This window comes from Pan troglodytes, chromosome 1 (assembly GCF_028858775.2).
Source record: "Pan troglodytes isolate AG18354 chromosome 1, NHGRI_mPanTro3-v2.0_pri, whole genome shotgun sequence".
NCBI classification, from domain to species: domain Eukaryota; kingdom Metazoa; phylum Chordata; class Mammalia; order Primates; family Hominidae; genus Pan; species Pan troglodytes.
In genome coordinates this window covers 127,540,337-127,556,560 of record NC_072398.2, presented here as the reverse complement: position 1 = coordinate 127,556,560, position 16,224 = coordinate 127,540,337, and the positions used below count along the sequence as shown (strand labels likewise).

The 16,224-nt window shown below is 34.2% G+C and overlaps 1 protein-coding gene across 4 annotated transcripts; it reads left to right on the top strand.

Moving 5' to 3' along the window:
* Positions 1–262: 262 nt before the first annotated feature.
* Positions 263–15,661, top strand: AMY2A (amylase, alpha 2A (pancreatic)). Of its 4 annotated transcripts, none has more exons than XM_009426629.5 (11): positions 263–333; positions 7,372–7,585; positions 7,931–8,077; positions 8,883–9,080; positions 9,524–9,754; positions 10,521–10,654; positions 11,466–11,588; positions 11,683–11,782; positions 13,753–13,871; positions 13,983–14,108; positions 15,438–15,661. In XM_009426629.5, exons 2-11 carry the CDS (start codon positions 7,418–7,420, stop codon positions 15,625–15,627), a joined length of 1,536 nt encoding a protein of 511 aa, XP_009424904.4. In that variant the 5' UTR covers positions 263–333; positions 7,372–7,417; the 3' UTR covers positions 15,628–15,661.
* Positions 15,662–16,224: the final 563 nt, after the last annotated feature.

The window sequence follows — 16,224 nt, the reverse complement described above, 5'->3', positions numbered from 1 at the left end:
AATTTGGTTATTATCACCTTAAAAGTACAAAACCTATAGATATTGAAAATGTAATTATTTTTCTATAGGCATAGTTGAAATGATTTTGTAAATGTTATAAATCAGTTTCGTTATAAGCAGTTCATTTACATAAATTTTGTTAAACTGACATGATTCACTAATTTTCTAAATATAAATGGTTCAGCTCTCAGTTATTTTTAAACTAATGACCTGTGTTATACTTACTATTTTTAATGGGCTTTTATGATGTTTTTAGGTTTCTTTGGATTCCCATGTCCTTCAAGTGCTTTGCAACTTTGAGAAGAAGAAATTGACCACCTGGACTATGGAACTGTGCATAACAGCTTTGAAAGTGTATTTAAAAATTAAATCCATACGCCTTTAAATCAGTAAGTTGGAAATATATTACATGTATTGTAAAGACTTTCCTCAGATATAATAAATTGTTTTCTTTCCAATGGAATAGTGTTTGCATTTTTTGTTTACCTGGTTTAAGATGTGCAGCAGAACATAACTAGATGATTACATAAATTTCTTTTTAAGGCAATTTTATAATATATTTTATTTATGATTATAAAAACTGCCTTTAAAAATTCTTACATGGATATCAATGCAGTTTCACATTTTTTTTATTGTAATCTTCTTTTTTATAATTATTTTATATTTGTCTGGCATTGAGTTTTATTGGGATTTTGGTTTTTTGGAAGTAGGGTATTTATCCCAATTTAGAAAATTTGTATCCTTGCCATAATACAGTCCTCCATTTTTGTACCCCCAAATCTTTCATCTGTCAGAACATCACTCAAAGGTGAAAATATTTCCCACATAAAATTATTCTGTTCCTTTAATGAAATGAGTTTCAGCTGTATATAAGTAGGAAAACTTTCTTTTATTCTATTTGATTCATTCTTATAGATATTTTCTTGAGGCTGTGATTACACCTTTACCTTAGAGGCACTGCCCAAAAAGACTCAGCTCTTCTGTAAAAATGCTGTTATGAATCATAGCTTCTTAACTTTTACAACATAGTGAGGTAGGGAAAGTAAGAACACTAGAGATAGGAATTAGAAGCATGGAGAAGTGAACCCTGGAGCATCCCAATGGTGAGATACCAAATAGTTCAAGAACTAGTAAAGAAGACTACAGAGGAATAGCTAGAAGCTAAATGAAGAAAGTATCTCAAACAGGAAGGAGTGATCTGTTAATGTGTTAGGAAAGATGAGTTCTTAGGATTAAGCATTGGGTAGAGCAAGATTTGGGACCTTGACTTTGACAAACTTGGTGGATGTCAGGAGTAAGAGGAGGTATTCAAGAGAATGTTGGAGACGAATTTAATATAGTGAGTATTGAAGACAACATTTAAGGAGTCTTGCTTTCAAGAGGATGTGAGAAATGGGTTGTTAATGGAGGGTAATGTAGTATCAAAAAGCTGTTTATTTTGAGATCGATGATATAGTAGGTTTGTATGCTAATGGGACTGATTCAGTAGATAGAAAAAGCATAATGCAGGAAACAGAGGGATATTGCTGAAGCCATAGACCTGGGACACAAATAGAAGGGTTAGTTTTAAAGATAGGCCCACAAACAGCTCATTAGTAACAGTAGGATGAAGGGCAGATTATGGAGTTCCAGATGTTTGTAGTCCAGTAGATAGGAGGAGCATGTCGAATTTTTGTGATATTTTCTCAGTGAAACAGGAAGCAAGCTCATAAAGAGGGAGGAAGTCACGAAGGAGTAAGGAAGGAAAAGGAGATGTAAAATGAATAGATAGGAGTGTAGGAAAGTAAGCATACTCTTAGGAAATCTGTGGTTTATTTAAGTGGTATCAGTCAATGTGGTTCTGTGTTTTTCTCCAGTTGAGTTCAGCATAGGTGCTATCACTGAAAAAGTACAGAATTCAGTTTAACTAAAGGTGAGATTTCTCTAGGTGAATAAAACAGTCAGTGATGAGATGTTGATACATTTAAGAGAATGATTATAAAAGAGGGATGTGGAAAGTAATCTGGGTTAAGGAGTGAAGTGAGAAAATAAAGAAGGTTGAGACAGTGGAAAATGGAATGATCAATTGTAGATTGCAGTGTGGTTGAAGATGCAATGGACTTCTTGAGGTAGGAACTAGAAATTTGGGGGATATAAATAAAAGAGGGGTGACTGAAATTGAAAATATTAGAGTATAATAGTATATAATATTACTAAGTATGGTATACTAAGTATAGTAGAATAGTACTAAGTATAGTAGAATAGTACTAAGTATATAGTACTTAGTGAGTATAAGTTTTAGGATGTGAAGAGGGGAGTAGCATACAGGCAAGGTGATGGAAGCAGATGAGTTCAAGAAAATGAGAACCTAGGAGATTGAAACCATTATCTAAATGAATTCTGAAATCTCAAGAAGAACTGTGCTGAGTGCTTGTAGTCATTATTTTGTCTTTACTACTCTGTGAGAAGACAGCACTTCCTTTTGTGAGTAATGGAAAGTTCTTTAATATGTCAACTGTAAGATACTTTATTACATTTAATTATCTTTAGTAATGCATAGTAATAACTAATGACCTCAGTAGGATTATTCAGTAGATATGTGAGCTAACCCCCTGTGTCAGACACCTAAGAGGAACAACTGATGATTTTCAAGAGGAATAGAGGGTTCTCATCCCAGGGTTTTAAGCTGCAAAATATCCCACCCTATATTTTCTGAAAACAAACGTTATATAGAGTGTCCACATAAAAGCTAACAGGAAATATTACACACACACACACACACACACACACACACACACACAGCATTGAAAATGCATCAGGAAAGATATACCCTGTACCCAACATGCACAAGGTCTAAGCAATGAAGAAAATCTAGGAAATCAAATAAGACTAGAACATCTATGACTAATATATAAATACTTGAGGCAGTTATATCCATTTAAAAGGTGTCAATTAGACATGAAAGAAAAAGGCCAGGTGCAGTGGCTCATGCTTGTAATCCTAGCACTTTGGGAGGCCAACGCAGGCGGATCAACGTGAGGTCAGGGGTTTGAGACCAGCTTGGCCAACAAGGTGAGACCCCGTCTCTACTAAAAATACAAAAAAAATTGCTGGTTATGGTTGCACGTGCCTGTGGTCCCATCTACTTAGGAGGCTGAGGTAGGAGAATCATCTGAACCCGGAGGTAGAGATTGCAGTGAGCTGAGATTGCGCCATTGCACTCCAGCTTGGGTGATGGAGTAAGATTAAAATATATATATATTTTTTTACATAAGAAATTTTATTTTAATTTTTTTGTAAATTAGAAAATAGCAATTAATATGGTATTTATATACCAGAATCTTTGAATATCTAAAATTTAAGAAGATGTGAGCAATTTCATGAAACTTTTCAAAGCTTAGAAAAAGGTAGCTATGTAAAATAACAATGTATGTTGTTTATGGGAACATTAGATGAAGTAAGTCATGAAAACATGCATAGAAATGATCATATAAACTTGCAAGAAATTGAATGTCTTGCTATCAAAGGAAAGGATGGAGGTGTAAGAGACTGAGGTTGAATGTGAGAAGCTCTGTATATATTGTATTTTTCTTAAAAATATATATTTAAACTCGCATTTCTTGTTTTTTAAATGTTCACTCTAATGAAAATTCTTTTATTTTTCCTGTTACAGTTTTTATTTCTGATCTCATATATGCAGTGTACTGTTGTTCAGAAATATCATTGATCCTCCCTGCAAATGAAATACTCTCATCCTGTTGAATTTGAGAATGTACACATGATTTGCTTTGGCTTTGAAATGTGAGCAGAAAGAATGTTTTACTTTGGGGAGTTCCCGATTGCTAAACCATGTGTCAAAATGAAGTTTTTGTGACATTACAAATGGACTAATAAGAGTGCCTTTGTTGATCCTAGTTGAACATGAGAAACTTGGTTATTGTAAGCCACTGAAAAATTTTAGTTTCTTTTATTACTGCAGAATAACCTATTCTGTCCTGATTGATACAGCCACAACATTTCCTTAAGCTCTTTGATTTTCATATTGCCATTAGGATGTAGAATGCCAAGAGAAGGATAAATCATAGGATCAGAGAATGTTAACAGTGAAAGAGACTATTGGAATACATTTTTTCAATGGTTTCCAGACTTTGGGTTCTAAGAAATCAGTAATATTTTGAAAAAGTAGTAAAAGATATTTCAATATAAAAAATAATGACATTTAACTTTGAAAAAAAAAAACCTATCATTGCTAGGCATAATGGGTCTAGCTTGTAATCCCAACAACTTGGGAGGCTGAGGAGGGAGGATCACTTAAAGTCCAGGAGTTTGAGGCTGCAGTGAACCATGATTGCATCTCTGCACTCCAGCCTGGGTGACATAGGGACACTTCAACAACAACCACCACCAAAGCTATCATTAATACATTGTTCCTCTGTCTCTCTTCCCATCCTCCTTACCACTTAGTCTTAAATCTAATCTTATTAAACAAGATCTAAGGAAAAGATAAGAAAAATGATGGTTGCATCTATACTGAACATGTGTTGACTTTTTTCTTGTCACTATTTTCTAAACAACACAGTATCACAAGTTTTGACATAGCATTTATGTTGCATTAGTTATTATAAGTAATCTGAGATGATGTAAAGGTTATATGCAAATACTATATTTTATATAAAGGACTTGAGTAATTATTACTTTAAGTATCCATCGTGGTTCCTGGAACCAATTCCTCATGGATATGGAGGGAGGAGGAATCACTGTAGTTAAACAAATGATCACTTTAAAACTTAAAACCTTTTGCATGTTGAATACAGTCATGCACCACATAAATGATGGTGGTCCCATTAAGTTTATTATGCCATATTTTTATCGGAAGTTTCCTATGTTTAAGTGTATTTAGATACACAAGTACACTGTGTTACAGTTGCCTACAGTATTCAGTACAATAACATGCTTTACAGGTTTGTAGTCTAGGAGAAATAGGCTAAGCCATCTAGGTTAATGAAGTCCATTCTATGACATTTGCACAGTGGCTTAATTACCTAAGGGCTTTCTCTTCAGAACCTACTCTTGTCATTAAGCAACGCATGACTGTAGTTGGACAAAAAGTAATAATGCAGGCCTACCTTTGGCACTGTCCTAATTCTTACCAGCATCCATGATTGCTTAAATTTGCACTGGAAAGACTTCAAAAAACAGTGATATATTAGGACAATATATTTCCAGTACATGACAAACGATAACAACATAAGAACTCGAAACACTCAATAAAAAAAAAAATTAAAAAAAAAATTAAAGCAAAACTAGATGGGAAAAGGAAGAAGCAAATTTCAAGAGAAAACTCAAAAGGCCAAAAAATGTGAAATGATGTTCAGCCTTGCTAGTAATTGGGAAAAACACAAATCATTTTTTTTTTTTTGAGATGGAGTCTCCCTCTGTCACCCACGCTGGAGTGCATTGGCGTGATCTGGGCTCACTGCAAGCTCCACCTACCACGTTCAGGCCGCCATTCTCCTGCCTCAGGCTCCAGAGTAGCTGGGACTACAGGGGCCCGCCACCATGCCTGGCTAATTTTTTGTGTTTTTAGTAGAGACAGGGTTTCACCATGTTAGCCAGGATGGTCTCCGTCTCCTGACCTCGTGATCTGCCCGCCTCAGCTTCCGAAAGTGCTGGTATTACAGGAGTGAGACACGTGCCCGACCCAAATCATTTTTAATCTATTAGTCAAAAATTAGAGCTATGATAATATTAATTTTTGGTGGGAGTGTGGCAAAAGGTACTATAATATACTGCTACTAGAGAGTAAAAATTGATAAATTTTGTAAGGGCAATTTTGCACAATATGAAAATATAAAAATATGCTTCATGTTTACCATACGTTTATCTAGCATACAGAATTACCTATGTGTAAACATGTATACAGATGTTCATTATAACACTTCTTATGAAAACAAAATATTTGGAAATAAATGTTCATATTAATAAGGCGCATACCATATGATCTTAGTCCAGTTAGAATATTCTGTTTTATTTCAATCCTTTAAAAGACTCAACTTCTGACTCTATATAGACAATTAAAAAAAGAATGTGTTCTCCCTTTGTGCATTTGGTCAGGTAAATTAAAAAATACACCACATACTAGCCGCACCAAACTGGAATAAGCCTTTGGAAAGAAGTTGTCCTTGAAGCTTGTATCTGACATTGTAGCAGGACGAGCCTCAGACAAAACCTCTCAGACACCGAGTTGTAGAAGGAAGGGCTTTATTCAGCTGGGAGCATCGGCCAGCTACTGTCTCAAAATCTGAGCTCCTGGAGTGCACAATTTCTGTCCTTTTTAAGGGCTCACAACACTAAAGATTTCACATGAAAGGGTCGTGATTGATTTGAGCAAGCAAGGGATATGTGACAAGGACTGCATTCACTGCTGGTCAGGGAGAAACAGAACAGGGCAGGGAGTTTCACAGAGTTCTTTTATACAATGTCTGGAATCTGTGAATAATATCAGCTTCTAAATCATAAGTTGATTTTTAACTACTGGGTTTAGGCCAATCAGGCCCAGGCCTGGTTTCAGGCCTGGCGCTGGGCTGCATGTCTTTGGTTGTACTTCCTTGTTGTTTTTACTGAATAGAAAACAATATAAAACAAGGAGAGGGTCTTTGTCTCCTCTCAATATCAGCACTGGATTGTAGAATGTGTTGCTGATTTTGACCTTGTATTCAAGTTAACTGTTCCCCTTGTTATCTGTACATATCTTTGATTTCAGTCTTTACTACACGTGGCTTGGTCACTTCATGGCTAAAAACATGCTTGTGGAAGACTAGTCTGGCTCGGTGAGTCTGTGCGGCCAGCAGTCTCTGATCTGTACAGGGTATTAATGTGTCAGGGCTGAGTGTTCTGGGATTTGTCTAGAGGCTGGTAAGGGCTTCCGGACCACTTGTTTCTGTCCTGTCAGTCTGTCAGGGTTGGAAAGTCCAAGCCATAGGACCCAGTTTCCTTTCTTAGCTTACGTTATCTACTGTTACTTGCCTTGAGTTGGAAGGGGTTCGCATTTATACCTGTAAAAGTATTCATCCTTTTAATTTATGTAAAGTTTCTTTGTATGCCATTCTGGATCTTTAAAGAGATGACAACAAATTTTGGTTTTCTACTGTTATGTGAGAACATTAGGCCCCAGCAACAGGTCACTGTTTAAGGAAAAATAAAAGTGCTGCCAGAACCTAAGAAAAACATTAATATCTAAAAGGTCATTTAGATGATTTCCATGAGAGACTTTTTGATGTTCTTCACCTGTTAGGATTATTATTGATAATCCTTTTCAGACTATGAATAAACAGTTTGCCCTCAAGTATTTATTCATGCTAATATTTACTTTGTAAAATGTGCTTCTTACAGGAATATAAATAGTTTCTGGAAAGGACAGTGACAACTTCAAAGCAAAATGAAGTTCTTTCTGTTGCTTTTAACCATTGGGTTCTGCTGGGCTCAGTATTCCCCAAATACACAACAAGGACGGACATCTATTGTTCATCTGTTTGAATGGCGATGGGTTGATATTGCTCTTGAATGTGAGCGATATTTAGCTCCGAAGGGATTTGGAGGGGTTCAGGTGGGTATGATTCATAGTATCAATTGCGGAATTCACTGTGCTTGTAGGAAATAGTATTCTTATCTTATCTGTGAAGCTTGGGCAACATTTTACTTCACAGGTAAGTATTCTAAGTAAAAGAGATTTCTGAGGAAAAATCTATGTAGTATTCTTGGCAACTTTATATTTTGTTTCTGAGATAATCTTTCTTCAACAAGAGCCCTCCAATGTGCTGTTAATATTTTCAAGAGATAGCTGCCTATACCAAGATTCAATAATTTTTTATATTATTGATTAGTTTCTAGAACATTCAATGATATACAGTAAGACAGAATTTGGTACTTATGAAGACTGTTTAATTTGTAGGTCTCTCCACCAAATGAAAATGTTGCAATTTACAACCCTTTCAGACCTTGGTGGGAAAGATACCAACCAGTTAGCTATAAATTATGCACAAGATCTGGAAATGAAGATGAATTTAGAAACATGGTGACTAGATGTAACAATGTTGGGGTAAGTGAATTCTAGTTTCCTTTAAAAATAACAGACAGGAAAATGGTTTCTCTCTCTTCTTTCTTGCTCCTTTTCAGCAGAAAATTTTCCGTATTTTATTTTTCAAATTTTACTTCATAATTTAAAACTCAAAATTAACTGTTTATTTATGTTCAACGTTTGTGAATATTTGTGTGTGTGCTATCTACTAAAGAGCTAAGTTAAAGTTTAAATCAGAATTTGCTTCTAAAGCAAAACATCAAATTTTAACCCTTATAACTGTTCGTATTTCCCGGAAACAATTTACTGGTTAGGAAGTATAATTCCAGTTACAATATTTGCTATCATTTTTAGGTGACTTGTGTCTCCATCCGTAATTCTTGGGTTTTTCATGGTGAATAGCTAGCTTCTCTATTTAATGAGGAGCATAAATTGAGATTAATAGCTACCTTGTTTGTCTTCAAAAGCTTCATAGAGAGTACAGGCTTTCTCCTGGTGACCCAGTGAAATTTCCAAAACAATAACCTTTCCACTCTCATCTGAGTTTTGTCTTCCCAAAGTGGGCTTTTTGCCTTTCCTCCTATTTATGGTAGTTTCTGGTCTCTCAATTTATCATTCCTATAAATATTTGACCAAGTGTCTAGAAGGCATGTAGGTGTTTAGTTCACATTCCTTTCACAGTTGATTTTTGATCTTGTAGGAAAATAATTATAAGATATCATGAAATATTTTGGAGTTTTATTAACATACTATAAACTTGAATCAACAATGCTTTAAATTTTTACCTCTCTGTAAGTCACACTGAAGTAGAAACTTTGCTTTCTAGGTTCGTATTTATGTGGATGCTGTAATTAATCATATGTGTGGTAATGCTGTGAGTGCAGGAACAAGCAGTACCTGTGGAAGTTACTTCAACCCTGGAAGTAGGGACTTTCCAGCAGTCCCATATTCTGGATGGGATTTCAATGATGGTAAATGTAAAACTGGAAGTGGAGATATCGAGAACTACAATGATGCTACTCAGGTAATTTTTTTAAGAGAGTGATCTGAATAAAGAGTAATATATGCCTTTTCTTGTAGACATGTAGCTAATTGAATTTCATTTTAAATAGGAATTTAGATCTCTTAGGGACATAGGTTAACAAGTTTGACTACTTTAAGAAACTCAAATCCATATTTAAGAACTTTCAAATATTGATTTAAGATTTTTAATCAATACACGTTTGCCCACTTCTAAGAACTTCCCAATTAAAAATCTCATCGACTTTATTTCCTAAATTCTCTATTTTCTATTAAAAAATATTCAAAGATACATCCGTAGTAGAATGTGAGCATCCCCAGTGCCCAATGCAAGGAAGTCACTATAGAATATCTCTTGAGGAATCATGGAATAAATGAATAATCAAATGGATTCTCAGGAGAAAAATGAGGTTTTATGAATCAATCATAACATTTTTACCTCAACAGGTCAGAGATTGTCGTCTGTCTGGTCTTCTTGATCTTGCACTGGAGAAGGATTATGTGCGTTCTAAGATTGCCGAATATATGAACCATCTCATTGACATTGGTGTTGCAGGGTTCAGACTTGATGCTTCCAAGCACATGTGGCCTGGAGACATAAAGGCAATTTTGGACAAACTGCATAATCTAAACAGTAACTGGTTCCCTGAAGGAAGTAAACCTTTCATTTACCAGGAGGTACATCAATACTTATATGCCTATAAAATATCATCTTATTCATTAGAAAATTAATGGAAGATTTAATTAAAAATGCAATTTCTGTAGGATAAGGAATGAGATATTTACATAAAACAGTGTTCTTTAACCTCCTCTTCTTCACATACAGCATATCTAATTCTTTATCACAACATGTTTTATGGAGGTACACACAATGTAGGATACTGATAATAGTTATGTCTTTACTTTCTTTGGATAATGAAACAAGTTAATATTTATCAAGGAATTTCAGTCGATACTAAATGTTTTATTAGTGTGAGCTCTTATTATTATCATTGATGTACAAGACTAAAAATTAGGTAAGTATTTTCACAGGACAACAGGTATCTTTGACATTATGCTTCTTTCAATATTGTAGCCTATACTTTATCAAATAAAAGAATATAAGAATATTACCTGTTGAGATAATAAGAATAAGAAAACCATTTTGCACATTTCGTATAACAAACAGGACCACGCGTGGTGGCTCGTGCATGTAATCTCAGCACTTTGGGAGGTTGCAGCAGGGGGATTGCTTGAGGCCAGGAGTTTGGGACCATCCTGGACAACATAGCAAGACCCTGTCTCTAAAAAACAAAACAAAACAAGACAAAAAGAAATAATAAATAGCTTAATTTATTAATAAATAACAAATAGCATAAAGCTATTTTTATATAATATTAACTTATTGGTTAAAATGCTTTAAAGTCCTTACACAAAATGTTATTTTTTCCTAAATTTCTACTAGGTAATTGATCTGGGTGGTGAGCCAATTAAAAGCAATGACTACTTTGGTAATGGCCGGGTGACAGAATTCAAGTATGGTGCAAAACTCGGCACAGTTATTCGCAAGTGGGATGGAGAGAAGATGTCTTACTTAAAGTAAATAAATACAACTTTTCCCCTGAAGTATTTCATGGATCTGTTAGTCATACTACCTCAGTGTGACTTATCTTCTGGAACATTCTTATTCAGACAACTATCAAAGAGTCAATTGTGAATGATAAGTATTCTAGTGCCCTAAACTGTAATCAATCATCTTTTGTATTTAGAGTGTCTGTCACAAGGCAATATGCCTAGGAATGCTAAACATACCCTAGGAGTTTTCATCTAAGTACGAGATGAATATACTGGATTTGACTGATGTTTGCATATAATCTTTTAAAGCCAGGTTATTATTAAAATGATCCTATCATTTATAAAGTATGTACAAAGTTTCCATCCTGTAGAATTTACATATATTATATGAATTAAAAACATAAAAATATTTATATTATAACAATACAGTATTGAAGCCTTATTTTAATCTAGTTTGACATTCTGTATAATATGATGTGGATACTGATCCTTCTGGAGTGCCTCTAACTTATAATGTGCTGAAACCTCTGAAAGGACCTTATTTAATAATAAAAATCTTATATTTGTAATATGAATATAAGTATTCCATACATGTATATACAAATATGGACCATACATGTAGATTACACATGTGTGTGTTTGATGTGTGTGTATATATATGTGTGTGTGTGTTTTTGTGTGTATATATATATATCTCTCTTACAGAAAAAGCATTTAATTAGAGAAAGAATTTAATCTTCAGATGCCATGCCTTACAGAGAGAGATGCACAGTTAAGTTACTCTCAAACTGTTGTGAAATGATACATCAACATATATCTTATTTTTCAAAAATAGGAACTGGGGAGAAGGTTGGGGTTTCATACCTTCTGACAGAGCACTTGTCTTTGTGGATAACCATGACAATCAACGAGGACATGGGGCTGGAGGAGCCTCTATTCTTACCTTCTGGGATGCTAGGTAGAAAACCAAGTTCTCTATTTTTTTAACACGTCTTTTAATGATGGCAAGAATATTCTGACATTCTATGAAAATATAATTATGTAACTTCCAGGCTGTACAAAATGGCAGTTGGATTTATGCTTGCTCATCCTTACGGATTTACACGAGTAATGTCAAGCTACCGTTGGCCAAGACAGTTTCAAAATGGAAACGTAAGTTTTGGAGTTGTTCAATATATCCTTTTCTGAAGAAAAAGGAAGCAATCTTATTCTAACTTAACATGACAACTATTAATTATATATTTATTCAACAAATATTTAATTGTAAACTGGATACAGGACTGTGATTTTAGTAATGTAGGTTATATTAAAGGAGTAAAATTTATATTCTCTGTTGACAAAGAGTATGCAAGCTGTTTCAGAGATATGACAAACATCCCCTTAGCCCGCAGGGAAAAAAAGACAAAAAACAGAAAAACACTCAAAACTAAGAGCTAGACACAGGGATTAAAATATATACTTCGAATAAGTACCTACCTCAGGGCTGATAGGAAGATTATACATGCCAACACTTTTAGAGAACTTAAAACATCATCTGCCCGTAGTGAGAACAATATAAATGTTTGTTAAATACTTTTAAAAAGTTATATGGAATAGAAAGAAATGAATCAGTTGAGTTGAGTTAAATAGGGAAAGTATCATATAAGAGGAAGGAAATGATGTGTACTAAAGAATGGAAATTTGGAGAGTATTCCAAGAAAGGTAAGAATGAGAAAAATATTTGGGAGTATGGTAAAGACATTAATCTGATGAGAAGTTTCAAAAAGGAACAGAGAAATTACAGTGTAAAGATATTTGGAAAGCTAGTAGAAGGTTTTCTTTTAAACTAAAGGGTTCAGAAACAGCATCAGAGACTTCAGAACTAAAGCAGAAATTCCTCCTTCCTATGAGTCACACGGATATCTAGCTAGCTTTTTTTAGATTCCTTTCAGTTTGAGAAGTCCGCACTTTGTATAGCAATTGATTCTATTGTTAAACAGCTTAATATTTTGAAGGTGTACTTTTATATTGAGCCAACTTCTTTTAATTTCTACTAATTGGTCTTATTTCTGATGTTAGGAGTCATAGAGTATTTTTATTTTTTCTATTACTATAACATTTCCACTTTGCCAGGACTGCTGCATGCTAAAAACTCTTAGTTTTGTTCACTTTTCACCATATGACATGATTCTAAGGTCAACACTGAAAAACTTCCTAAGATTCCTCTGGATTTTTTAATGAAGATTTTTTAAAGTGCCAATCAGAAAAACATAATATTAAAAATGTGATCAATTTATAAATAATGTTCAGATGTATTGTTTTGTACATTTATCTAAAAAGAAGCATGAATGATTCTAATATTTATTCAGCACATGTCACATTCAAGGCATTTTCACATATATTACTTAATTTTTATAGCAAAAAAAACAATATTCCCATTTTACAAATGAGGAAACTGAGACACAGAGATATTATGTGTATTGATTAAATTTTCTCAGGTACTAGTAATAGAGCCTATGTTTTAATCCTGGTGTTTCTAGTACTAATGCCCTTCCCATTTCAATGACATTGCATGGCTTACCATGATGTTAAGAAGTTCTTGCAGGCCAGGTGCAGTGGCTCACACCTGTAATCCCAGCACCTAGCGAGGCGAGGCGAGAAGATCAGCTGACCTGAGGAGTTCAAGACCTATCTGGGCAAGCTAGCAAGACCTCGTCTTTACTGAAAATTTTTTAAAAATTAGCTGGGTGCGGTGGTGCACACCAACAGTCTTAGCTACTTGGGAGGCTGAGATGGGAGGATCACTTGAGCCTGGGAGATCAAGACTGCAGTGAGCTATGATCATGCCACTGTACTCCAGCCTGGGTGACAGAGCAAAGAAGCCTTTGCAGTTCCTTGGAATGAAAAGGAGAGGATAAAAATTTGTTACCTTTGTTTGAAATATGGCAAAAGAGAACCAGAGGATAGAGAGATGATGAAGACCCAGTAAAGGGCTATAAACATTAATGAAGGCATTGGATTCTAGATAAAGTCACTGAATGCAGAGACACAAGTAACAGGATAGGTTGGGTTTGGTGTAAAGGAGAAGGAAGAGGTAAATACATACATGGTAAAATTTGGCTTTCCCCCCCCCCCCACTTAAGGATGTTAATGATTGGGTTGGGCCACCAAATAATAATGGAGTAACTAAAGAAGTTACTATTAATCCAGACACTACTTGTGGCAATGACTGGGTCTGTGAACATCGATGGCGCCAAATAAGGTGAGAATATGTATTTAGACATGTCCTCTAATAGTAAACTTTCCATTGCATTTTATTTAAAACAGTTGAAGTTTAAGAATATCAACGTTTTATATGGTATTGTGTTTTTAGGAACATGGTTAATTTCCGCAATGTAGTGGATGGCCAGCCTTTTACAAACTGGTATGATAATGGGAGCAACCAAGTGGCTTTTGGGAGAGGAAACAGAGGATTCATTGTTTTCAACAATGATGACTGGTAAGTAAATATCAATTAAAAATAATATTTTGTACCAGTACGTTCTTGGTTTATTCTTTTTTTTTCTGTTCATTGACTTTTATCATATCTGAAAAATCATGTAGTCAGTGGAGCAGGAAGACAATAGAGATCAAAATTGGGCAGAAGCAAAAGGATGATGGCTGTTACTCCTTCGTTCTTCTTTTTTCATAAGTGCTTTCTGTTGTAAGCAGAATCTTTTCTGTGCACCCTTGCAGTATCATATGCATATATAGAATGCACATGCAAATGCTCACCTACACATGCCACAAAATCAATATATAAAATCACAATCAATATAAAGATTGTGAAATCATTTAAAAAAGTGTCTTATAATTCTGCTTTTTTAACCCTGGAGAAATGCTGCCTAGATACTAAAATATCTTTATTTCTAACTCTTTTTCTCAATGACTGCTCTACGTAGTTTTTTGGTATACTTTCTTCACTTCTCTGTCTCCTTGTGACAAATAACATTTTTAAAGCATATGTATGAATAATATGTATCTTGTGGTTAATGTTTTGCTTCAGGAGATTTGAGTTTTATTTTTGAAACTTCTCATTATTGGCCTTTCATCTGTGATTCTTATATGCTTTACCTGAAGTATAAATGATTCTCTAAGATATAGCTCAGAAGACCTTGGTGTAAACAGTTGAATTGTCCCTGTCCAAGACCAACTGACACTCATACTTAGCTCACTCTAGTATAAATTATATTTCACTTATGAAAAGTAAATAAATACATCAATATACAAGTCAAGTTGATCTCTTTCCTGCCAAAAAAGCCCATGTCTAGTTTTTTAATTTCTTTCTTTTGTGGATGAAAATACCAAAATAAGTTTTTGTGAGAAAGCTTTATATTTCAAACTATCACTTCTTCATAGAAATGCTAGATTATTTTTAAGTGCTTCCCAAATTCGTTTTGATCTCATGGGAGAAGAAGGAGGTTAAAAAATAATATCCTTTAAATTTTTAAGAGTAATTGGTATTAATTTCAGTTGAGAACAAATTTGATTTTACCAAGGTAGAACTTTTATCAAAGTGTGACCGTTCCTGCCAATCTTCAGTGATATTCTTCAACTTTGATGTTTTGGTAATATTTTCACTACTAACCAGGAAATTGCTAGGTTTTCTGTAAGGTTACTTTTGGTCCTAGAAAGCTATTTCCACCTACTAGAGAGGCATATGGGTTTTCTTCTTAATAAGACTTCACTGCTTAGGTTTCTACAACATAAAGTTATGCTGTTTATTTGTGTTAGTCTGTATTCTTGATTTTCATTGTATTGAAGATCAACCTTAAATTTTATTTTACAGGTCATTTTCTTTAACTTTGCAAACTGGTCTTCCTGCTGGCACATACTGTGATGTCATTTCTGGAGATAAAATTAATGGCAATTGCACAGGCATTAAAATTTACGTTTCTGATGATGGCAAAGCTCATTTTTCTATTAGTAACTCTGCTGAAGATCCATTTATTGCAATTCATGCAGAATCTAAATTGTAAAATTTAAAATTAAATGCATGTCCTCAAAACAATAGCCAAGTGTGTTTCTTTTCTTACATGTACAGCAGTACTTATATTTCATTAATTTTTACTAAAAGCTCTAATTAGTAATTAGAGGTTCAAAACAGTTGATAGTATGAAACACAATGCCAGGTTGCACAGAAGTTATTTATTTTGGCAAAAGTATGTCTCAGAAATTTTAAAACTAGGCAACAATCTTTACTCATTAAGAGGGAAGACTTAGCTTTCCAAACAGTCTGTCTCCTGTCTACTCTTTTCTCTCCTTGGCAGTCTACCAACAAGGCAAACCAAATATTTCATTATTCTTCTCTATTACATGAAAAATCTGTACAAGGGAAAGAAAACCAAATTTTACCCTTACATTGGTTTCAAAACATTCCTTTTTCCATAGGCAACATTTACATTTTTATGCCTTTTTATAATCTTTTATGACAAACACATTTTACTGTTTTTACACACATTTTACACACTTTGCATGTAAATTTATTTTTAGTTGTCTTATTTACATGTTTTAATGGTAAATCTTAACTTTACCATTTTAGTTAAAATGGTAACTTTAATGTAAAACTTGGTAAG